The 25,934-nt window shown below is 40.5% G+C and overlaps 1 protein-coding gene across 2 annotated transcripts in view; it reads left to right on the plus strand.

Annotated features, from left to right (window-relative positions):
- PAPPA2 (pappalysin 2) overlaps window positions 1-25,934 on the plus strand; it is a 327,575-nt gene that overhangs the window by 203,071 nt on the left and 98,570 nt on the right. For both annotated transcript variants that reach the window (XM_006160881.2, XM_027776745.1), the window contains one exon: window positions 21,595-21,766. In XM_006160881.2, the coding sequence (XP_006160943.1) occupies window positions 21,595-21,766 (172 nt within the window). The remainder of the gene's footprint in view (window positions 1-21,594; window positions 21,767-25,934) is intronic.

A 25,934-nucleotide genomic window follows, 5' to 3' on the forward strand; every position in this document is an offset into this window, starting at 1 on the left:
CCCTCCTTACATTCTTCTTTTGTTTTTCTTGTGACTGTAATGTACTGCTGTCATTGAGGTACATATAGTTGCTTTATAACCAACTGAAAAATCAGTTTAAGAACTACTGAAAGCAAGGAAGCAAGGGAAGAATAATTTGTAGAAGGCACACTTTAGTTTTGTATTTCTCCCTTCTTTCCTTAGCTGAGCATAATTTTATGTAAATATTTAACACCTTGTTAAGGTCTTAACATCTTTTTTACATATAAAACCACTGACTTCAAATCAACATTGTTGTATAAACTGCCAAAAATTCCCTGCCAAAAACTCAATGTTCCCTGAGCAATGTATATTTTCAACTTGTTCCCACCTGGACAGTGTATGTAGCAAGTTTAACAATTACTTGCTAAGGCATGCCATATAATCATTTAGTGTTACATGTGGAGATAGGGAATGCATTAGCTATATTTGTCTTCCTGTGGATGTCTGTGATTGTCTTCATCTAGACAGATGTAGCTTTGTGGTTCACTGGACTCTCAGCAGCAGCTGTAAAGGGAGTGCACTTCACAGTGTTGGTGTGCCCAAGGCTGGGAAGAGCACTCTGAACACAACAATTTGTACTGTAGTTTAGCTAGAGTCATTATGTGAGTGGTCTAGTCAGCTGAGTAGGATTAAAAGTAACAGTGTTAATTCCTTCGGGGGGAAGGGTGAGATCATTTATTTATTATTAGGAATTCAGAATCATAGTCACAAAAGCTGAGGTTCCAGGCAGTGCTCCATTACTATTGAGGATCTTTAGTACCACTGTGCCCCTTGTGGATATACCAGAAACCTAACCCTGATGGAGTAGGGGACAAGCAGAACTAGTATAGTACATTAGTTATCTATTGCTGTATAGCAAATTATACTAAAATTTACTGGCCTAATGCAACAAACATTATCTCATAGTTTCTGTGGGTGAAGGATCTGGATGCAACTCAGCTCAGTGTCTCTGGCTTAGGGTCTTTTATGAGGTTGTAGACAAGCTGTTGGCCAAGGCTGCAGTTATTTCAAGGCTCAAGTAGAGCTGGAGAATTCACTTGCAGGCTCATTCATGTGGCTGTTGGCAGGCCTTAGAAGATCTGAGGCCAAACTTACTCACATAGGTACATGCATTGGACATGCTCACGTGGAAGTTGCTCAGATCCTCGACATGTGGGTTTCTCCATAACTGTGGGAGTGTCCTTGTGACATGGAAGCTAATGATCCAGGACAGAATGAGAGAATGAATATTTAGGACACTGCCCCAGGGGGAACCCACAGTTCTCTTATAAACACAGTGCTGGAAGTGACAGTCCATTACTTTTGGTATATTCTGTTCATCTTAAATGAATCAGTAAGTCCAGCCCATACTCAAAGAGAGGGGTTTGCATAAGTGTATCAATTACTGAGGACCGTGTTAGAAACTGTCTAGCACATGCAGTAATAGTGGTTTATGTAAGATGAGCCCTATGTATTATTCTAATACTAGGGAGGGAGCAACAGCAGGGATAGAGTCTGGATAATGGACATTGTTGTCTTCAACTTGAAAGTCATCTTAGTGAATAAACACTTTTAAATATTAACACAAGAATGTAGACTATTAAAATAGCATTGCTTATTATAATCATTGCCTCTCATGTATTTTCAAATTCTTTTCTCTATTAGTTCTACCTCTGGCCTTAAGCCAGATAAAATTTCTTTCAGGTCCCTGAAACATGTGTTGTTGATGAACTTTGCACATAATGTTCCTACTTTCTTGAATGCCTTCCAGTCCCTTTTCACTTCAACTCATACTCTACCATCAGGATTCATCTTCTGTGAAGTTTTGGCAAACTGCCTCTCTGTTTCCATAGGACATAGTACATAATCCAAACTTTACAAAAGAAGTGATCATATGGGGTATTGACTATATATATTCTTGTTGTTCTTGCCCCCATTCAGCTCTGAGATACCTATAGTGGAAATGCTGCTTAGTATCTCTTAGTATCTAACAGATACCCAGGCACCTAATAAGTACCAGAAACTATGTGCTGAATGACATTGTCAATTTTATCTCTAAATGCCACATGGAAAAGAACTGAGCAAAAAAAATAAGTAGAAGCTACAGGCTCTCAAGACGTAACAGGAATTCCCCTCACCATCATAGCTGTGAAGTTTCCACAAAGAAGTTGATTAATTGTGATCACTGCAGCTAGTTCTTCACTTATTTTCATGTGGCACTGTGGGAAAAACAAGTTTTATATGCATGCATGCAAACCAGTAGAAATAGGATATGATTCTCCAGTGTACACAGAATGTATCTGGAATGCATAAGCATTTCCAAACCGCATATGACTGACAGGAGCCATGCAAATTGGCTTTTCATTCTCAGCCAGCAAATCAGTGCAATACAGTAAATTTTGATACATAGGGAACTGAATAGATCCTATATATATTTAGTGTCATATATTTAAAATATGAATCTCTATGTATTTTTTTAAAAATGAAAGTCTTTTTCAACCTTCTATCATTCACAGCTGTATATGTAGATAGACCATAATTTGAAAGCCTCAAATTCTGGGCATAGTGAGAGGGATTCCTGGCTACCTCCTTCTTACCCCTGATGACCTGAATTCCATTAATAGTTACATGGGCAGGGAAGAGCTGACAGATGCCTGGCAATGGAAGATACGTTATCCATTTTGTATTTAACCATTAATGACCAGTGGTTTATTCCTCCTACCACTTTGCATAGCATCTTTAAAACAGCCTGCCTGGCCCACAGCATCTCAGTGGAAAGCCAGTCATCCTAAATCTGGCTGTTCTGCAGCATTCATGATCTTTGCCTCAGACAGAGTAATTTTTCCTTGCTTTCCACTTAAATATGAACAATATAGAAAAAAATATGAAAACTTTTATCTAAACCAAGAGTAGGAGCCAAAATCTATGATAATTTTCTCCTAATTGCAAGATTTATTGGAGTTAAATTGAGAAATGCAATTGGCAACCAAGGCATACATTTTTTGTATTCTGGGGCTGGGAGGTGGGGAGCAAAAGGAATAGGGATGTCCTGAAAGAAGAGAGAGAACAGGTCATTCTCTCTTCATTCCCTGGACCCCATGGCTTTGATATCTTAGTCTCATTTTCCATTATGTTATGAGGGCTACCCATTTTATGAACTTGCTCTTTGAGCTTAGTCCCTCGACTATGAACCTGTTAGTCTTGAAAATCAAATACAGTTTTCCTGGTTTTGGCTTCCGTCACCCAACAAGAGCGTAATTCATCCTTACTCTCCAGCTGTTTCCAGCTCTAGCCGCTTTAGGGAAAGGTTCTACACAATTGATGACAGTATCAGGATCAGGCAGACCCCCAACCACTGACAGCTTTGAAAGGAAGGAATTATCTTTTTTATTAATGTAGTGAGATTTAGAGTGTGTCTGAGACATAATCCAGGCAGTAAGATGTTAATTTGCCTCAGTGAATTAGGTTCAGATGATCAAGATTTTCATTTTCTACTTTGGAAATTCACAAGTCAAGCTGAGAATAATTTACTGATAGACAAGAATTTCTGATGGACACATGATTTCTCCTTCAGTGGAATTTTGTTGTTCTAGTCACTTGGATGCAATGGAAAAGTTGGTTGTAACTTCTCTGGTCCTACCTGATGGTATACCCATAAGATCCCACAGTACTTAATCTTTTGGAGCTGAAGAACAGTACCTCCTTTTCCGGGACATGGGCTGATGACAATGTTTGAAACGTCCAACTACTCATTTTTTTTTTTTGCAGTATTTACACTTTCTCTATTCCTAGACTTCTCTACTTTCCCTATGAAAAAGTTGAGAATGTGGTAGAAATTTTCCAAAGAATTGTGTTTCTTTCAGGTTTTCTTTCTATGTCAACTCATTTATGCTTTTTATAATTGACATTATATGATTAGGTATTTACTTGTTTATGACTTTTATCATTATTAGGATCATATTTCTTGTCAATCCTGTGGTTCCTTTAAATACTTTCGGCTTTTATTCTACTTCGTCGAAAATTAAATTTCCATCCCTGCCTTCCTTTGGTTTGTATTTTCTTTTCTGAAAAATATTTGTTGTCCTTTTCTTTCCTTTTTTTAACTTTTCTCTATTTTGAATGCACTGTTTTTATATAAAGACAGTAGGATTTTACCATGTAAAACTGCTCCAGGATTTTATTCTAAAAATTTAGCTCAAGATCCTTAAGCCTTTATAATCCTTTAGGACTTGGTAGCAGTTTTGCCTTTAAGACATTTATCTGCCTGCTTACAATGTCTTTTACCTATGGTTCTACACCTTCATTCACCTCCACCTCATCTCACCCAGATCCTTATACTTTCTGACCTGAAGTCTCAAAATGAATTAAAAAAGGATGGTACTTACGGGAATAATGGAGAACAAATCTCCGACGCACAAAAAACAGTGCTTAGTTTTCTGGCTTTTACAGGGGTCAAGGATTGAAGAAGGGGTGACCTGTTTCCCTCTTTTAGTAAGGAGGAGAATGGAGGAGAATGAAGAAAGAATGCTCTCTCTCTCTCTCTCTCTCCCCCCCTCTCCCTCTCCCTCTTCCCTCTTCCTCTCCCTTTCTTTTTTAGTATGTCTCTATTCCTTATTCACAGTTTTTCAGAAATCAAACAGTGCACGTTTTAGCTTCCAACAATATTTCTCAATTTAACTTCAATGTATTTTGTTATCAAGAGGAAATCCTCACAGATTCTGGCTGCCAGGCTTGGGTTTTGGTATTGTTAAGAATTTATATATTTTTCTGTATTGTTCATATTTAAATAGGAGGTGGGGGAAAATTACCTCATAGTATTCTTGTGAAATTAACTGAAAATATGCATGTGGGGTTTGTAGCACTTTCTATCTCCAGGCTGGAACACCACCCATGGTAGTCTTCAAACCATTTACCACCTTTACTTTTTAATCACCCTTCTTTTAGAAGACATGCCAGTTACCAATCAGTTTGTTGCCTCTCAGCTCCAAGCCCTCCTCATCATCTGCATTGTTATACTGGAGCTAGATTTCACTGATATTTGTCCTTTGCCAACTGGCACTGTGTTAAGATTTGTCGGTAGAGGATACTTGAGAAACATTGCAGGAGGAAGAGGCTTCTCTTTCTGTTTCAGTGTGCTTCCTTCTTTTCTGCCACTGTATCACGTTCAGCCAGAGATGTGCAGGACACCTACAGATACAACAGTCACTTGGGCTCCCACGACACTTGTTTAAATTGGCCCTTCATCACAATCAACTCATGATGACAGCTCAATTGCTCTGAAAGTTTTGTGCAGTATGGACGACGAACACCCATTGCCATCGACAAGCAACTCAATGTGGTACTCTCGTCCAAAGGCACAGCCAAACTCATCCCCAAATCCTACTTTGTAGATCTAGCTCCCAGTTGCGTTCTCAGTATAATTCTATGCCAATTGAGTCCAGTTGGAACACAGTAACTGGAGGAGGGACTATATAATATAAATAATTATTAACTGGTAAGAGGATATTAACTTAGTAGTAAGATAACATATAGATAGAGAAAATTCTAAAGAAGGATGGTGGATAAAGGAAACAACCAGTATTTTTTTTTTTTAACAGCCAGTACTTTTATGACTGACCAAAGAGTATCCAAGGAAGAAACAAATGTGGAGGGGGCTCCCACCTGAAGCTGAGAGTCAAACCTGACTGTAGGGGTGGAGCTGTGGCACATTGGATGGCAGAAAAGTTTGCTAAGGTTCCATAGGATAAGACTGGTAGTTGCAGCATTATTTATAATTGCTAGGTCATAGACTCAACCCAATTATCCCAAAATAGATGAGTGGGTTGAAAAAATGTGGTGTATTTATTCTATAGAATACTACTCAGTCATAAAAAAACAATGAGACCCTGACATTTGATACGAAGTAGACGCCATGGAAGACTTTATGCAAGGCGACGCAATCCAGAGTATGAATGACAGACTTTGTACGTACTCACTCAAAATATATTGATTATCTGTGCTCTATGGCAGAAATTGAAAGTTTGGAAAGATAGTAGCAGGGAGGTCACTGTAGATACTAGAGAGAGTAAGGGCAGGGATATTACTGGAGTGGGTAACAGAGAGGGAGAGAGAGAAACAGTGAGAAAAATACGTTTAATTGACACAAAAATGAAAAGGTATTTGTTGATGATAATGAAAACAAAAAAAAGCTGTCTGCTAAGGCTCAAATGACACTTGCTGGAAATCTGCCTTTGGTGCTGCTGAAATGTTCTGGGAGGACACCCACTGGGCACTGATGAAACTTGAGCAGGCATCCACTGGAACACCACGGATGTTTGTTGGAGCTTGTAGTCACTGAGACTCGGTGGTGAACACCGCTGTTGTCCCAAGTGCTACTGGACGTCTAGTGCTGTGGAAGCAAGGAGAGGCGAGCACAAGGGAATTAAGAGATAAGCCCCTCCATCCTGCAGCATCTCCCAGTGCTGTCATCATGCTAGCAGGCAAAAGAAAAGTGTTTATAGGTCCGGCTCTAGTATTAGGCAGTAGGACAACTAAGAGTGGATTTGGAACTGAGCAGCAACAGCCTGACAACTGGCTGAGAAGGTCCTGACAAATAACTAAGACAAATAATTAACCCTTTGTGGGACCAGCAGTTGGTGTAGTGGCTATGTTGCTGGACTCCCATGTAGTCAAACACGGTTTGAGTCCCAGACGCAGTGGCTTAAACTCATGCTGGGAGTGTGTGCGTGTGTGCCCAAAATCCCAAGAGGAGAATGAAAGAGAAGGGGTTGCAGCATGGCCATCCCCCCTAGGGTGTGATTTCTCTCTATCTCTCTGTCTCTCTCTGTCTTTCTGGTGAGCACATGTGCCCTATAGCAAAAACCTCTCAAAAAGAAAAAATAATCCTTTGGTCTCTGCTTTTTAATGTTCAACATAGGATGTCCTTTAAGTTCCTGGATTTAATACTAAAACCATTTTTTTCAATATAATTTCTAATTCTTTTGAGTTAACTATTGTAGAAATATATACTTTATTCTTTTAATGTTTTGAACTTAGGTTAAATCCAAATCAAACATAAAATATAAATACCTCATTAGCTTGTTCGGTATAAATACACACTCTGATTGAGATGGCAAACAAGTAACAGATATTCATAAATATAAAATTATAGTGAGTTCTGAGGTTTGTCTTAAACTATAGCTTATCAAAGCCAAGTATCATAATATAAAATTGAATGAGACATTAATCTTCAAAAATGAATATTAAATGACTTTAGAATAATCAAAGGATACCTAAGTTTCAGATCTTTTAGGTTGTCTAAAAAGCCATGACTTTTTTCTTTCTGTTTTTCTATGCAAAAACACATTATAACTTTCTGACAACCCAATAGTTATGTGAATAGACATAATTGTTTTTGAGAAAGTGATGAAGCATAAATGTGGCCTCCAAATAATACAGGTGAAATGGAGATATTTGATGGAGTAACGGTCATAAGGGGTGGGGTTGTAAAGATGTTTTGAACTTTTAGGGAAGTTCAGGAAATGTATAATACAGATTAGAGAACTTTCTAGACAGAATCTAGGTGATTCGAGGTAATTTGTAGAAGAAAAATCTTTGACCCAGCTCCCATAGGGGTCAAAAATATCTTCCCTCCTCAGAGAATGGAAAATCTGAGAAAAAGTATTCCCTTCTCTGTGGGTTTAGTAGTACAGTTAATCCAGAAAGAGAAACTAATTTTGAAAGCCTGATTTATGGGCATGTTAATGTTGAATTGCTGTGTGACAGTATTACTACAAATTTAGCAGCTTAGACCAGGTACACATTTATAATCTCACAGGGTCAGGAATCTAGGCCAGGCTTCACTGGGTGCCCTTTAAGGCTATAATAAAGTGTCAGAAAGGAATGTGTTCTCATATGAAGGCTTAACTGGGGAAGATCCACTTCCAAGTTCACATGGTAGTTGGGATTTGGTTCCAAAAGACTATCAGACTGAGAGCCTCAGTTTCCAGTGGAAGGGTGCACTAAGCCTCCCTCACTTCTTTGCCACATAGCCCTCTGCCCTGGACAGCTCAATCAATGGCACTGGATTTCTTCAACGCTAATGAGGCAGAAAGCCTCCTAGCCAAAAACTAAAATAAAAACAAAACAAAATAGTTAGAATCTTTTGTAACATAATCACAGAAGTGACATGTTGTCATATTCAGTTGTTTAGAAACAAGTCAGCAGTCCTACCCACCCTCATGGTGAGAGACTTATGCAATCACCTGGATTCCAGAAGGCACGGAGCATGTCCACCACCATGTAGTAGGTGGGGCTAGGTGAATGTATGCATAGACCATGGAGTTATAAGTATCTAATTATGTGTGTCTCATATCCTGATAGAGCCACATGCTTTAGCTGCCCAATATTCTCCCCAAATTCACTTTGTCTTACTCCTTAGCCTTCATTAGAGTCACCTTCTCCATGGTCCAACTGAAATTTTTATAATATTCATCAAAGTGAAATGTAATCAGTAATATTAGTTTGTTTACTAGAAAATAACAGAATTATATAAAAATCCATAAATAAAAATCTTTTGGTTATTGTTTAAATTATTTGTATTCTGATCTTCCATGATGATGGATAAGTGAAAGTTAGCAATTTTGGTCTAGTAAAACGTGGTCATATATAGTATCATGCAGAATGTTTTTATTGCCCTAAACATCTGTTCTCTATTTCCCATTACCCATGTGTTTCCTACTTGCTGCCCCAAGCCCTTGGCAGCTGTTGATCTTTTTACTGACTATAGCTTCACTTTTTTATATAGTTGGGATCATACAGTATATAGCCTTCTCAGATTGGCTCCTTTCACTTATTCATATGCATGTAAGTTTCTTCCATGGCTTGATATCTCATTTTTTATCACTGAATAATATTCCATTGTCTATATATACTGCAGTTTATTTATCTATTTACCTCTTGAATGGATAAAGACATCTTGATTGCTTCTAAGTTTTGGCAGTTATGAATAAAGCTGCTGTAAATGTCTGCACTCTTTTTGTGTGTGTGCAGGCATAAGTGTTTTACTCCTCTGGAAAAATACCAAGGAGTGTGATTGCTGAATTGTATGGTTAAGAATATGTTTAGTTTTGTAAGAAAGTATATCTTTTAAGCAAAAACTAAATATTTTTGTAAAAAGCAATGTTATCCCTAGATTTTCTCCTCTTTCCTTCTCCTTCTATCCTTTTTTTCCCCCCTTTTCATCATAAATCTGTATTTTCCTATTTACTTAAAGCAAATGAAGCATGAACACAACCTTTGAGTCAAGGGAAATAAACCCACACATTGTGTGCTTATATGGTTTTATATTCAAGGCCACAACCCTTGAGCTGTGAATTTGCTTTTTGCAGTGGAACCAGTTACTATTAGATTGTTCTTCTAGATATCAGTTGGAGTTCAGCCTTCAGCTCTCATGTATAAAAATGTGCATATATAATATAAGCTAGCGGGTGGCATAACATTTAAGGTCTTGGATCCCACGTGGCTGACTCAGTGGTTAAAGTCCCCGACTCAGTGGCTGAAAAACACTCCAGGTGCATGTATGTGCATGCCCAAAATCCTGACAGGAGAATGGAGGAGAAGAGATTACAGCGTGACCAACCCCCTTGGGGACTGATTTCTCACTTTCCCTCTCTCTGTCTCTCTCTTTCTAGAAAGTGCATGCACCCTATGGCAGAAGTCTTAAAGAATGCACATATACATATGCTTTATTAACATACCTTCCATGTTTTACTAGCCATGCTTATAAAAAAGAGGATCAGGTAATTAAAGTAAGATGGGTAGTCAATGAATAATGGATGTTTGGTTTGTTTAGAATGCTCTGGATTCACAGACACAGGCAAACGAACGTATGAGTGGATCTTCAAATAGTTCACAGAAAATACTTACTATTTAAAAATTCTGCTTGGGGTGGCCAGCAGGTGGTTTAGTGGTTAAGGCACTGGACTCTCACATAGTTGACCCTGGTTTGAGTCTCAGACCTGGCAGCTTGAAATTCACACTGGGTACATGTGTGTGTGTGCCCTAAATCCCAAGAGGAGAATGGAGAAGGGATTGTGGTGTGGCCATCCCCACTCACTGGGGGGGATGGGGGGAGTGATTTCTCACTTTCTGTTTGTCTTTCCAGTGAGCGTATGTACCCTAGAGCAGAAATCTCTAGAAAAAAAATTCTGCACAGACTTTATTTATTTATTTTTTGTTCTAAAAGAAATTTGTACTGGGGAACCAGCAGTTAGTGTAATGGCTATGTTGCTGGACTCCCATGTAGTCGATCGCGGTTCGCGTCCCGGACCCGGTGGCTTAAAACTCAACACCAGGCGCGTGTGCGTGCGTGCCCAAGATCCCGAGAAGAGAATGGAGGAGAAGGGATTGCGGCGTGACCATCCCCCCCGGGGGGTGATTTCTCACTTTCTGTCTCTATGTCTCTCTCTGTCTGTCTGGCGAGTGCACATGCCCTATAGTGAAAATCTCTCAAAAAAAAAAGAAATTTGTACTGTAATCTTGTTTTTCTCATGAACTTTTGAAGTACCTCTGTACATGTACATTAATTTACTTACCTTCGTTTTCTTGATGTAGCCTGTTCTTTGGGTTACTCTTTCCTGAAACAAGGTCTGTGAAATCAGGAAGAAAAATCAACAATTACATATGTGCAATTCGTGAAGTTGTGTGAGATGTAGGATTAATGCTATTTCAACTTGACTTACCCAGGTCACTTGGCTTCTTCAAATCTCCTTTCAGTAGCACCTCTGCTGGAAAAACAAAGGGTGTCGTTAGCCTTAGAAAACTCTTCTTGAGAAGGGGGATCTGCTGCCTGACGAGACACAGCCTGCATCACCAAGTAAAACACACACACGTTATGTGTCGCCCTCCATTGTTTATGGAGAGTTCACTGTAGACATTGGATTCTGGTTGGGAGTAGAGGGGTGTGGTAGAAAAAAAGCAGCTTTTCCATAGAACTTCACTTCTCTGACTTTAATAATCCCAAGAGAATTTCTGGGGTAAAGTGGCTGTGTTTTGCATGTAGGAGATGTAGGAACTCAGGTGTGCATTATAGGTTGAGACAGGGCTAAGTATTGGACCCGGAGCCCCAGTCCAGGGAGCCAGAACTCAACTCAGGACCTTGGCATTCCATCCCCGCTGTGATGAGTTTCTGGTAATGGGATCATTCCATCTCTATTATCTGTCATTCTGCTTCATGCTTCATTATTCCCTGGAACTCTGATTGCCGCTTTACCAATTCCTATCGTGCTTCAATTATTGGGAGCTCAGATTTGAAATGCCAACCCTTCCTCTCCCTCCTCTGCTTGAAATTGGTTCTGATATCTTGCCAGGCCTCTCCTTTGCTCAGTCCTATGTAGAATCTTCAGATTACCTCCTTTTTGAAAGCCACACAAAGTGAAGGGCTTCTTTCTTTTGTTTAGGGACTTCAGGTTAAAGCATTTGTTTATTTTTTGGCTCCTGTTTTGTTTGGTTGGTTGGTTGGTTGGTTGGTTTTTTTTTTGTTGTTGTTGTTGTTTTTAGCAGAGGGTTTCCTTCTAATGCTCCAGGATACTGAGAAATGTTCTTTCTTCTTTCTGGGAAAGGCACTATAGAAATAAAAATATGTATTGCATTTCTATTCATTTGATTATCTTCTCCCCCAAAGCAGTTTAGCAAATTAACGTTGAATCTGTTTTTGTTTCTCCCTAGTTTCTTTTAAGCAAGGAAAGAATTATAGCTGCTCAATTGTTCCTTAGGTTTCTTGCTCAACTTCCTTTTCCCAGAATGGTTTGTCCATAAAATAAGAGAAAAGGAGGAGAACTCACTGGTGAGGATTCTGATTTCCCTGGTGAGTGATGGATGGCTTGGTGGACCACAGGTCTGCTTTGGGAGGCACAGGGAGCTTTCAGAATCTTTTCAACTGTTCTTTTCTCATGAGGTTATAGAGGGAAAATGTAAAGACCCTGGACACGGCCATGTCTGAATGATTATTGGAGTGTGGCTAAGATCATTCTAATCTTTATTAAAACATTATCTTTTCTAAGACTGTTCTTAGTAGGATACATTCTGAGAACCAGTTGGGTGGCACCTTCCAGGCAAAAGCTACAAACAGCTACAAGAATTTTAGGAAGATGTCAGGTTGGAGTCTTCCTCCTAGGAATGGACTGATTTCAAAACAATGACTTCGAAACAGTGACTTTTCTTTGACTTATCACAGTGTCTGAAGTTCTACAATTATGAACTGTTTTCTTCAAGACTTGACAGTCTCCAGGGAGGTCTTTAAAATAGCAACTATATACTAGAAGTAAAAAATGTTTTTATAAGAAGTATTCTGTCATGGACCTTGATTGTTCAAAAAATAGACCAAGACGCCACTGAAACGCAACTCAGTGTAGGCATCTCAAAATTTAGGGGAACATGGGAAGTAAAAAAGTAGTGCTAAAAAAAAGAATGACTTCAAAATATCACCTACTTCTCATTTTGCTCAGGGCTGGTCTTGTCAGTATGGTCTGTGTTCATGGCAGCTGGTGGAGAAAGCACAGAAAACAAAAACAAACCCATATTTCCAGGGTTTTGTCATTTTGCCAGTCTGCCAAGTAGACAGACACTGTTGACGGATTTGACCATAAACTCTGGCTGAAACAGCTCTCAGGCTGTGTCTGGTTCTGTGTGAAACCATAGTGGTGGAAGCAGAGGAAATCTGGTGACTGGGGTGGCAGCAAGTCCAATGTCCAGATCCCTGTGTCTCACTTTTAGTGGCATAATCTAGTCTTGTCACATGATATCCTTCCCTTGTTTGGCCATTGTCACTCCATGAGCAAATGAGCCATTGATGTTGTAAGATTCAAGAATGCTAGAAAGAGCAAAAGAACAGAAGCCAGTGATATTCCAAATCTGATGTAAACCAAAGACTGGCAAATCTAAGGTGAACAGATGATAGAAGATTCTGTTGAGAGTACAAAAATTTTATAAGGAAAATAAGCCAAGGTGGGTAGGAAGAGTCCTGAAAGGGCTCGGTATGTATTTTATGTTCTACTTCCACAGGCGAACTTGGAATGTATTCAAAGTGCTGGATTGCAAATGCTCAAGACTTCCATTTACCCGTAGCTTGCACATAGCCCACAGAAAAACCAAGCTACCCCATTTCCTGTCCTGTGGGTGCTGTTCTGAGAGTGACGTGGTCGGAAGCTCATGCCCATTAAACTCCATCGTGGGACTGTGTTGTTCCTCACTTGACTCCACATTTCACAGTTCCTCAGGGGCCTATGAATGTGGCTAGGGAAGTGTCTCTAGAATTAGTAGTTTAATTGGTATCTGGGGCAAAAACAGTAGGCAGGAAAGAAGTCAGTAATGCAGTCATTTGAAGGGATCTGGTGGTCATTCCTCATTAGGAAATGCCCAAAATGTTTATAGCCTTTGCAAATTGTATATGTGGGATGTAGGGGTATAGGGGAAAATATATATGCATATTTCTACCTATATTTTATATATGTATGTATATATACATGTGTGTGTGTGCGCACGCACGTGTGTGTATGATCTTTCTTTGTTTCAAATGAGTGATTCTGCTTCCCCCAGGGCAGATGCTAGGAATCATGCTCTCTGTGTGTTGGCCAACAATTGAATTGTTTTGACTTTTTTTGGTATTCCACGTATTTTATAATCTACATTAAAATCATGGGTTCTGAAACTTGGTGAGACAAAGCTTTTGAAAGGGAGCACTTTTGGCTGCATGGCGTAAATCTGTTTTTCTTTAGAAGGACAGTGGGCATTTAGATGAGACTTCTAGTGTTACAACTAGGCATGGTAAAAACTGTGTCCAGAATTAGAAATAAGTGAAACAGATTACTCAATACTGGGGACACCAGAGTTCAGTCCTGCACTTACAAATATGTCACATTCTAGGAAGTGATATGCATATCCCAACAGGACTATTTTGAGGAGCCAATCTATGCTGAGACATAAATTAAGTGGCAGGGGAAATCTCCATGTTCCCAGGACACAGGAATGGAAGAAGTCTCCACAGTGCATGAAGTCATCATGGCTCTGTCATATGAGAGAAGAATCCAAATTCCTGCTGCCATTCCTGTTTCCTTCAAATGAGAACCCAGAAGAAAAGAACTTGAATTAATTTTCTCTTCCCAATTGGTTCGTTCCTTCAGTATAGTACCTGAGTACCAGCATTGGTCTGATCAAGAAGGCTTAATTAAATGTATTTAAGATTTAACCCAGTTCCTGTCCTGCAAAGCAGAGATGAAGTCAGAGGTGAGGAGGAGATAAACTGGGCAGCCAGAGCGGAGACTTCTTTATTATTATTATTTTTATTATTATTATTGGATTGGAGAAACAGCAAAGCTCTAAGGATAGGTGCAATTATTGTTGTTACATTTAGTTTTACAGTTGGTAGTAGAAAGATTAATGAGGACTCTGTCCCTTCCAGGTCATTCCACGTTCTGTACATACTACTCCCATCTGCTGCCAAATCCAGAGCATATATTCCTTCTTAGCCTGCACCCTCATATTTCAGTAAGAATCAATAAAACAAGTGGGGAAATGGATAGAAATCCAATCCCCTTTTACTATTTAGCCTTAAAGGAGCTGTTTCTAAAACCACTGGGAATGCTCTTTAGTCAATGGTGGCACTTCTTAGATAAATGAATTGCAATGTTTTGTTTAACTAAACAATTGAAAGGATGAGACATTAAGCAAAAAATTTATAGTGGGCAAGAAAGATTATGAGAAACTCTTTCTTGGGTTCTCTAACATATCCTGCCTGTTCACGGGTTTTCTGTACTCCCACCCTAATACCACTGTCACCACATCTATGAAATTAAATATCATGTGAAAGCTGGAAGAGACCTCTGATAGGACCTTGTTCAACCTCATCATTTTACAGCTCTGCAGATGGAGGGCCAGAACGGCTGAGTCTTGCCCTGCGTCGTTGAGATAAGCAGTGCAAGCCAAGACGAGAACCCGGATCACATGGCTTAGGCTACTGCGTTCTCCGTCATACCTTACTGTTTCTTGCAAAACATGCTGATCATTTCTCCTAAACAAATATAGATCCCAAAAGTTATGGTCAAGCTTTTCTGGGTGCCTGATGGAAGGTGGTATATCAGTCTTAGAAAAGTATATGAGCTGATACCATCCTGATTTTAAGTTTAGACCCAAACTCACTTAGATGCCCTGTTATTATGGTTTTTCCTTTCTTTCTTTCTCTTTCTTTCTCTCTTTCTCTCTTTCTTTCTTTCTTTCTTTCTTTCTCTTCCTTCCTTCCTTCCTTCCTTCCTTCCTTCCTTCCTTCCTTCCTTCCTTCCTTCCTTCCTTCCTTCCTTCCTTCCTTCCTTCCTTCCTTCCTTCCTTCCTTCCTTCCTTCCTTCCTTCCTTCCTTCCTTCCTTCCTTCCTTCCTTCCTTCCTTCCTTCCTTCCTTCCTTCCTTTCCTTCTTTTTCCTTCCTCCCTTCCTTCCTTTCAGAGGTTTTTGCTATAGGATACATGTGCTTGCCAGAAAGAAAGAGAGAGATAGAGAGACAGAAAGCAAGAGATCACTCCCCAGGGGGGATGGCCATGCCGCAATCCCTTCTCCTCCATTCTCCTCTCAGGATCTTGGGCATGCACGCACATGCTCCCGGTGTGAGTTTAAGCCACCGGGTCTGGGACTCAAACCGTGGTCAACTACATTTGAGTCCAGTGACATAGCCATTACGCCAACTGCTGGTCCCTCTTTTTCTTTTTTTTTAAGCTGACATAATAATTGTACATATTTATGAGGTACAATGTGATATTTCCATACATTATACATTGTGTAATAATCATGTCATAGTAGTTAGCATATTCACCACATTAAACATTTGGCATTTTTTTTTGTTGTGAGACCATTTCAAATTCTCTATTCTTGCTATTTGAAATATACATTATATTATTGTCATCTACAGTCTTCCTACTGTACATTAGAGTACAAACCATTGAAAGATGTCAGAAGAATTTGGGAACCTGCCCCTAAATCTACAATATCTTCAGGCATAGATGTTGACTCTGTTCAATCTACAGTTATAAATTTGTTAGTATTTAAGAGACACATACATACTGAATTTTATTAAGCTCACAGTTGTAGGGGAAATGTCTCTATTTATATTTTGAAATTGCTACCTTTCCTGTGTTATGTCTATAAAGCTTCAGAGAGGGGGACCAGCAGATGGCATAATGGTTACATCGCTGGATTCCCACATAGTAGACAGCAGTTTAAGTCCCAGACCCAAAGGCTTAAAACTCACACCAAGTGCATGTGCGTGTATGCCTAAGATCCCGAAAGGAGAATGTAGAAGGGATTGTGGTGTAGCCATCCCTCATGAGGGGTGATTTCTTGCTTTCTGTCCCTCTGGCAAGCACACATGTTCTATAGCAAAAATCTTTCATAAAAAAAAAAATACACACACACACACACACACACATTAAAGGAAGCTTCAGAGAGAACTTTCTAGGACATCCATCTCATTTTTTAAAAAATCATTCAGTTCTACTATGACAAAAAGAGAGATGGAAACTTCATATCACAGATACTAGGATCCCACTTCAGACCTACAGACAAAATGCCAGGGCATAAAGCCTGGGTATCCATATTTCTTTTTTTCTTTTTTTTTTTGGAGAGGTTTTTGCTATAGGGCGCGTGCGCTCGCCAGAAAGACAGAGAGAGAGACATAGAGACAGAAAGCGAGAAATCACCCCCCAGGGGGGATGGTCACGCCGCAATCCCTTCTCCTCCATTCTCCTCTCGGGATCTTGGGCATGCACGCACACGCGCCCAGCGTGCGTTTTAAGCCACCGGGTCCGAGATGCGAAACGCGGTCGACTACGTGGGAGTCCAGCGACATAGCCATTACGCTAACTGCTGGTTCCCTGTATCCATATTTCTTGAAAGCTCCCTAAGTGAATCTAATGCACAGCTGTGATTGAGATGGAATATGAGGGCTCATGGGATATGAGGACTGTTCTGTATATGGAACTATGCCAACAAAGGTTTCTCAAGTGCAGGCATCACTCACAGTGCCCAACCAGCAAAGGAAAAGCACACATCATTACAGGACGTTTCTAGGATTGTGTCTGGGTGCCCGTGAGCAGGTTCTGTGTAGGACAAGGATGGCATAAGTTTCAAGCACATTTTGAGGGGCAAGACAGTGAGTGGCCTAGAAGTAATGGAGAGACAAAGAGCAAGTGTGAATCATGGGCAGGTGGCCAGGTTGTGATGTGATTTCCAAGATCCCACTGACTGATGATCCCAGCACGAACACTCACTCCTTTGGCATAACATTTTGTCTCTTGTTAAAATAGAAATACCTGTGAATCACATCTGACTGGATTCATCTCCTTACCTGAGAACACATTGTGATGGGCTGTGGGAAAGATCTGGAAAAAGTGGATGGAAGGATGAGGAGGTATTGCCAAAGGAGAAAACACACTTAACTGGGCATCTTGCAGACAGTAGCAGCTGAACAAATATTGACACTTTGATTTGTTGTCACTTAAAAGAAAACTGCTTGAAACTAATATGAACTATTAAATATTCTATACTTTTCCCTGCCTACCCTGAGGAGCTCTTGGGAAGAAAGCAACATGAAAACAGACAGTCTCAACCGTAGGGAAATGGCCTTGTGGTGCAGGGTGGCCCTGAGAGTGAGGGCTCTGAGTTCCAGCCTGAGGATTTTCCTCTGACTCCTTGTGTGGCCTCCAGCCAGTCTCCAAACAGCTTTAGTTTCCTTGTATGTCAAACCAAGATAAATAACTAACTTCCCACCTCTCTGGGGCATTGTAAGGCTTCCCTTCTGCCACTTTCATTAACATTTGTCCAAAAACCATAAAAAGAAATCTTTCAAGAGGTTTTAAGGTGAATTATTTTTACTATTAGCATTATTATGATGATATCAGAGCTTATATCGCCTTAGGTCGGAAGGAGAATGGATTGGTAGAACTGGATGTTGGAGTGCAGGGCAGCCTCACTCAGAGAAGCAGTGTTTGTAGTGGAAGAGACACACAAAAGGGGCTTTGGGTTTGGGGTGCAAGGGAGAGAAGTCTGCAATTGGTACCAGATGCCATCAGAAGCTAACGACCTGACAAATACCGTCCTCATAAAACAAATTCCTTAAAAAGGAAGCAAATGGAAATATAAGCTAGTGAAAGAATTTGCAGCAGCTGCCCTAAAACCATTTCTCACTTCATAAACAGGTCTGGGCTAGGTCCTTTTTTTCTGATCTTAGTCTTATTGCATGCCACTTTTCCTTCTCCTACGCTCCCCTGTCTCAGTCTTCTACTTGCTGCCAGTGCTGGAGGGACTTTGCACACCAGTAGCCATGGCAACAGTAGTTCATGGAACTCAGTCTTGATGGAAGGAGGCTCATTCAGAGTCGTTGCTTTGTACGTCTTCTCAGCACATATTTGTCTTCCATGATGGCATGAATTAGTTGGACTAAGTCACTAAAACAGCAGGTACTCATTCACATTAATTTCTTAGCAATACACTGACCTGAACCAGAGTGTTAATGGCTCTCTGTTTTCTGGTACTTCCCACTCCGCATGCCCAACGAGGTGTGTTAGGATGTCAGTGCCATAGAATCTGTGCAGCTTAGAGTTCTTTAGCTTCGCTGATGAGCCGTTCTGAGCTCATCCCATAAAAGATGGTCAGGTTTTAGCTCCTTTATCCAGACACGTTGCATAGTCTCAGAGACAAAGATTTATTTCCTATATCGATAACCCAATTATCAGCATTGGATTTGAGGAATTTATCCACATCCCCTCTCTCTGCAACACATGTTCTCCCTTCACCAGGTCCCATGATGCATACCACATCATCTCAGGGGCTTGAACCAGGACTTGAAGAATGGAAAGTTTCCTTCACACCACTCACTTTCATTTCCTCCATCTCATACCTAACAAGTGAAAAAAAAGAAGAAATGACTGTATCACTGGCATATGATTTAAATCTACTGAGTATAAGGTTGAGGCAGCAATTTTAGCATATTTTGATCAAATGTTGGACCAGAAGTTGGCCTAATGGCTATGTCGCCGGACTCCCATGTAGTCAACCATGGTTCGCGTCCCAGACTCGGTAGCTTAAACTCACACCGGGCGCATGTGTTTGTGTGCCCAAGATCCCAAAAGGAGAATGGGGGAGAAAGGATTGCGGCATAGCCATACTCCCTCGGGGGTGATCTCTCACTTTCTGTTTCTCTATGTCTCTCTGTCTTTCTGGTAAGCGCACATGCCCTATAGGACAAACTTCTCCAAAAAAAAAAGATCAAACCTGTCCCTTGGGATCTAGTGCCTTCTTAACCAACTCTCAGTGATCTCAAGACAGCATGTGCATATTCTATGACAATTTTTTTTAAATTTCCAGATGGCATATGTGCTTGTGTATGAGAGAGAATAAAAAAGAAAGAGAGAGGGACCCCTCCCCCAAATAAGACATAGTTACACCACAATCCTTTTTCCTCCATTTCTTCACCCCATCGGGACTTGGGGCACACATGTACACATGCCCAGGATGTTTCTCAAGCCACCAGGGCCAGGATTCAAACCACAGTTAGCCATATGGGTTCTGGTTCCCTATGCACAGTGCTTAAACACTAAGCATCATGGTCGGTACTCAATGAAATTTTATCTTCTGCTTTCTTATATTGTTGTCCAACTTTTTGATAAAAATCATTGATCTCTAACATAGTTCACATGTTAATGGCGATGAGATTCACAATAGTTATTCTGGCTAGTAATTAGCACCACTGGAACCAACAAGAGCAAAGAAACATTTTGTTCATCTCTCCCACTAGACTATGAGCTCCTTAAGAGCATTGTACTTACTCCACCGGTATTCAGATCAGTGCCTTGCAAACAGTAAATGCATGGCAAATGTTTATTAACGAATGAGTGGGAAAAACATGGTTGGATCATTGTTAGGTGACAACATTTTTGTATTTTGGGATGCCCATCTGTCACTGTAAAATTTAACAAGTTTCCCATTTCAATAGCTATTGATGTGCTTTGCTGTTTCAACAAATTTAATTGAGCAAACTTTTATTGTGTTTACTACAGTGAGGTGTATGGTGAATATAAAAGAGAATGAGAATCAGCATTTCTTTTTAAGAACTTTATAATCTAGTTGGGAGATTCAACATTTAAGAGACACTCAGATACTAATTGCCTTATGGATAAAAGAATAAATTATTTAAAGAAGAGGAAAATGCATTTATATGAAGATTTTCAAAGAAAAGTACATAGAAAAAATGCATTCTATGAGAAAACTAGGCATGAATTTCCAAGTATTTTTTGCACCAAAATAAACTCATACTTTAATTTCTCTACAAACTTTTGGAAGTCCCCTCATAAAAGTCACTTTATAAAATTTAACTGGGAAATTCAAAGAAGAAAAATATTTGGAGGGCCTTCTCGGAGGAGGAAAACCTTTTAGAAATCTCAACAAACTGAGCAAAGGTATAGAAATGGGAGAACTAAAAAACAGGGTTGCTAACAGAAACAGAGCAATGTGGGAAGGACCTGGACCACTTGTAGTGGAGAAACAGAGGGAAGTAATTTGGGAACAGTAAAATCTCTATGAGATACACACTATTATTCCCATATGATAGGGAGCAAGCTGAAACACTGGAGGCTGAATAACTCAGTCCAAATCACACAAGGATAGTAAATAGTAGAACTGGGGTACAAACCCAGAGCAATGCCCTAGTTTTAACTTGTATGACTCTTCTGTGGCTATACGTTGACACTCTGCTTCATTCCATCCTTGCTGCTATTATGTTCTATTCTGAGTCTTCCTGAACCTTGGAGAGTTTATCGTCTCTCTTGTTCTTGATCAATTGGCCTTAGTGATCCAGATAGAAATTCTCTACTGAAGGATGTCTCTGGAAGCACCTAGCACAATGTCAGGCACATGGCAGGGATTCAATAGGTGTTAAGTTTCCTTTTCCTGCAATAAGCTCCATTTCTATTGAGGCTGTGCTGATACTGAGTGAATACACTGCTGTGGTTGTTTTAGTTGTCAAAATATTTCCATATCGATCAGTAAATAAATGTTTTCTTTTCTGCCATCTCAAATATCCAGGCCTTTCCTGCAGGGTTTTCTGGACTTCCTGTGATCAAACATCTAAAAAATTGCTACCTGGCACAACCAGGGATCTTCAGGAACCATTCTTTCCTAAGCTTTGTCCTGGGGTTCTTTCGACTGTTTGGGATCCAGCAGTACTGGTTTGGGATTGTTTGAGAATCAGCAATAGTGGTTGTTAGATATTCCAAGTACCATCTCCCAACCTATTCATCTCTGAGGTCATCCAGAACTCGAGATCCATCTTCGTTTTGTCTTATCACCATCTGTTTGTCATGGAAGAGCTATAAAGAACTGGTTAATTACTTGTTAGCTGTTGTTGTTTATGTTTATAATGCCACATGGTTCTAGGTAATAGAGGAGAAAATGATGCACTAAATTCAGGTTTTGGAGAAGAAATATTCTCCCTGTTATAGAGGTCCCTCCTGAAGGGAGCTGCAAAGTCATTGCTATTTAGAGCTAGTCCTAAGATGCTTTTGTTTCTGTCAACTGCAGCTGTGTCTATCAGTCCCATGGGGAGCAGGACAACTGTGCACCATTGCTGCTTGACCATGCAGATGCGGTGAACTGTACCTCTAGTGGCCCAGGTCACATGAAGTGTGCTATCACCTGTCAAAGGGGATTTGCCCTTCAGACCAGCAGCGGGCAGTACCTCTGGCCCATACAGGTGAGTTGAACACCCACAGCCATTAGAACCAAGCTTCTGGAGAGGACGCTAATTACGTTCTTCTCTCTGGCTGGCTCAGGAAAGGGCAGATGTTTGTCTATCACATAAAACGGAAAAAACAAGGGCATGGCTTTGTAAAAATGAAAGTCATGTAAGAGCATGTGCAATTTTTTTCTTTAAATTTATTTTTTACATGAATTCACTATACATTATTACAGCATACACAATGAATTTTCCATCCAGAATACACTGCATATTGGCTCAATCAAGCACATCAACATACGTGTTATCAACAAATAATTTTCCATTTCTTATGTCCTGTATATTTTGCTTTTTTTTTTTGCCATCCTTGATTCCGTATCCCTCAGCCTCTGCCGTGTCTCACCCTCCTCCCACTGATTGACTAGAATGAAAATTTCTCTCCGGGTAGGCAGTTAATGGGAATGCTTATTTTGGTCTTCTTCCTTGTTTTTGACACCTCTTAAGAAATTGTGTCCCACTTTTTTTTTGTCTTTCAATGTGAGAATATTACAGTAGATTTGTCCAAAATTAGCAGGCAAGATTGGTCGCAGTCTGTGAGCAACTTGTCTGTGAGCCATTGCTCCTCCATTTCCCTTACATAAGGTTGGAGAAATAGAACCTGATTTTCCTACCCAACAGCATGAAATCTGTTGCTAAGGCAGAGATTCTATCATAATTCTGGCTTTGGCTGAGTCTTACAAATGTATACAACCTCTGTTCCAAATTTCTACAGCACCATTTCCAGGATTTCAGGGGGTTTGGAGATAGTATATATTGGTTAACATCGTGGTTCAGGAGACAGATTTGAATGAGAGTTTGGCTGCACAATCGATTAGGTGTATAACTTTGGACAAAAAAGAAAAATGAGAGAAAGTAACCTTTGTTTTCACAGTTGTAAAATAATCAGAACAAGTATTTATCTTATTGAACCATTATAACTGGTTGGAAATAATTTTAAAGCTTTTAGAAAAATGATAAACACATAACACTCTGACTCTTCAGCTGCCATTATTATGAGAAAGCTAATACACGCTCAACTAAGAATTTGGTTTTCCATCTCTCATTTAGATAATTTACAATACTCTATAAAGTAATTTTAATCATGAAATCACTCATTCAAAAATAGGACCTCATTGTGAGATTGAGAAAGGATGCACTAGGCAAAGTACAATAGTGTTTGGAAAGAGAATCAGAAAGATGTGGTATCATAAGAGAGTGGACACATGATTGTTAGTCAGATATGAGTGGGCTGTTAAGATTGGGATTTTTTTTTTCATTTTGTGCCAACTGATTGCTTAATAGGTTGTAAACCTTTTCAAGAGTATCACTTGCTTAGAAATGGTCAAAATTTAAAGGCACAATCTTCAGCTTTAGATAGTTTAGGCTCTGCTAAGAGAAAACAGTTTTAATGAACCATGAGGAGCCCATTTTTTGGTCTACAATGCTTTAGTGAGAAAAATAAAGCCCCATCTCCTATTATCTTAGCACATCTCAACTTAGACAAATATAAGTCCACACAAGAAAAGATATAACAAGAATAAAAAAAGACCAACAAAAAATAAATGTAGGAACTGAGTACACTTATGCGATAGGTACATAAGGAGAGAGAAGAAAAGGGAATGTTTTTAATGCTTCAAAGTTAGGGGCAAATTTAAGATAAAATACCTAACAAAACCAGGAGAAAAACAGGCAATATAAGGAGAGTTTGAGGGGTATTCTTTAAAGAATTAGTGGCTTGTGGGGTTGAAGACAGCCTCCTAGGCTGTGATAAGGGTGTAAAGACAGAGTCCAAGTTGGGAAGAGTAAGGTGGGATCTCCCCCTTTGCCATCCAGATGGTGGAGTCAACCACAGGGCCCTCTTGCTGACCAATGGCTCCTATCACCCAAGGCTGGCTCCACATAGGAAATTATACAGTCCCAGCTCGTGATCATAAGACGGTGGGGATATTTGCTTTTTGTTGACATAAGAGCTGAAACTAAACAGAAAAATGTGTCTGGCTTTGAATTGGGTCCTTCTGGCAGGCAACTAGGAGACATCAGGGAGCAGAGAGGAATTCTGGCCAGGAATGGGTGTCTGGAGTGACAGGTGCCTTTGGCAGTCACTTTACTATTGGCTTTGGTGCCACTAGTGGGATGACTGGCTCAGCATCAGGAACCACCCCCCTCCCCCCACCTCTGTTGACCTTTGGCAATAGTAATAGCCGTGCTTTTCCCGAACAAGCCGTGAGTGTCCAGATCGTGAAGCCCCTGCTCATTCAAGCAGAACACCTTCTCCCACCTTCTGTGCTGCCAGAGAGTCCTGCTCATCTTTCAAAGACCAATGTCGGTGCTGCCTGCACTCTGGAAACTTCCTCCAGATGCTTTTACTCCCTGCCCAAGGATAGCTATCCCTCTGTAGCTCCCCTACCATAGCTGAACCACCACACAACAGCGCACATTACATGATGAGCTTTTTTATGTGTGTATATTTTCTTTCTTCTTGACTCCAGTTTTCTACTCCTTTCATTTTATTGTTCACTTTTTTTAAAGTTTATTCTGTGAGCTTGAGAGAGAGAGAGGCTAAGACAGAGAAACAGCACTCCCATTAGTGTCCCAACACTGTGATCCATCCTCAGCCAGCCCTGGATCATGAACACACAAGTGTCCAGTATACACAAAGAAGTCTCTGTGTGCAAACCCTGTACCCTTCCATGTGGGACAGCCATGCAGAGTGTTTCATTCTATCACTGTGCCACCATCTGGTCTCATTATGGTTTGCATTTTTTTCTTTTTTGAGAGGTTTTTGCTATAGGGCACATGCACTCCCCAGACAGACATAGAGCAAGAAATCACCCCCCAGGGGGGTTGGCCTCACCACAATCCCTTCTCCTCCATTCTCCTCTCGGGATCTTGGGCACGTACACACACGCGCCTGGCGTGAGTTTTAAGCCACTGGATCCGGGATGCGAACCGTGGTCGACTACGTGGGAATCCAGCAACATCAGCATCAGGAACCACCCCCCTCCCCCCACCTCTGTTGACCTTTGGCAATAGTAATAGCCGTGCTTTTCCCGAACAAGCCGTGAGTGTCCAGATCGTGAAGCCCCTGCTCATTCAAGCAGAACACCTTCTCCCACCTTCTGTGCTGCCAGAGAGTCCTGCTCATCTTTCAAAGACCAATGTCGGTGCTGCCTGCACTCTGGAAACTTCCTCCAGATGCTTTTACTCCCTGCCCAAGGATAGCTATCCCTCTGTAGCTCCCCTACCATAGCTGAACCACCACACAACAGCGCACATTACATGATGAGCTTTTTTATGTGTGTATATTTTCTTTCTTCTTGACTCCAGTTTTCTACTCCTTTCATTTTATTGTTCACTTTTTTTAAAGTTTATTCTGTGAGCTTGAGAGAGAGAGAGGCTAAGACAGAGAAACAGCACTCCCATTAGTGTCCCAACACTGTGATCCATCCTCAGCCAGCCCTGGATCATGAACACACAAGTGTCCAGTATACACAAAGAAGTCTCTGTGTGCAAACCCTGTACCCTTCCATGTGGGACAGCCATGCAGAGTGTTTCATTCTATCACTGTGCCACCATCTGGTCTCATTATGGTTTGCATTTTTTTCTTTTTTGAGAGGTTTTTGCTATAGGGCACATGCACTCCCCAGACAGACATAGAGCAAGAAATCACCCCCCAGGGGGGTTGGCCTCACCACAATCCCTTCTCCTCCATTCTCCTCTCGGGATCTTGGGCACGTACACACACGCGCCTGGCGTGAGTTTTAAGCCACTGGATCCGGGATGCGAACCGTGGTCGACTACGTGGGAATCCAGCAACATAGCCATTACGCTAACTGCTGGCCCCCCTATGGTTTGCATTTTTAATGCTGTACTCTCTCCAGTCATTATAGAAGTTAGTATATAACAAATAACTTTTTATCTCTAATGTTTTCCATTATTTCCTTTCTCATCTTCTTCTCTCCTTTTGTCCTTCCTACCATTCTCCTCCTTCAGACATGTTCTGGGTCACAGTTTCAATTGCTTTTCTCTTTAATAAATTTCTAGCTCCTTGGGGCCATCTTATTTAGTACAGAACCTGGTCCTTCTAGGTGCTCAATGAATATCTCTTGGTTTATTTAGTAGAGACATCCACTAGGCCTCTCCTGCT

Source organism: Tupaia chinensis, unplaced genomic scaffold (genome assembly GCF_000334495.1).
Source record: "Tupaia chinensis unplaced genomic scaffold, TupChi_1.0 Scaffold000710_1, whole genome shotgun sequence".
Taxonomy (NCBI): domain Eukaryota; kingdom Metazoa; phylum Chordata; class Mammalia; order Scandentia; family Tupaiidae; genus Tupaia; species Tupaia belangeri.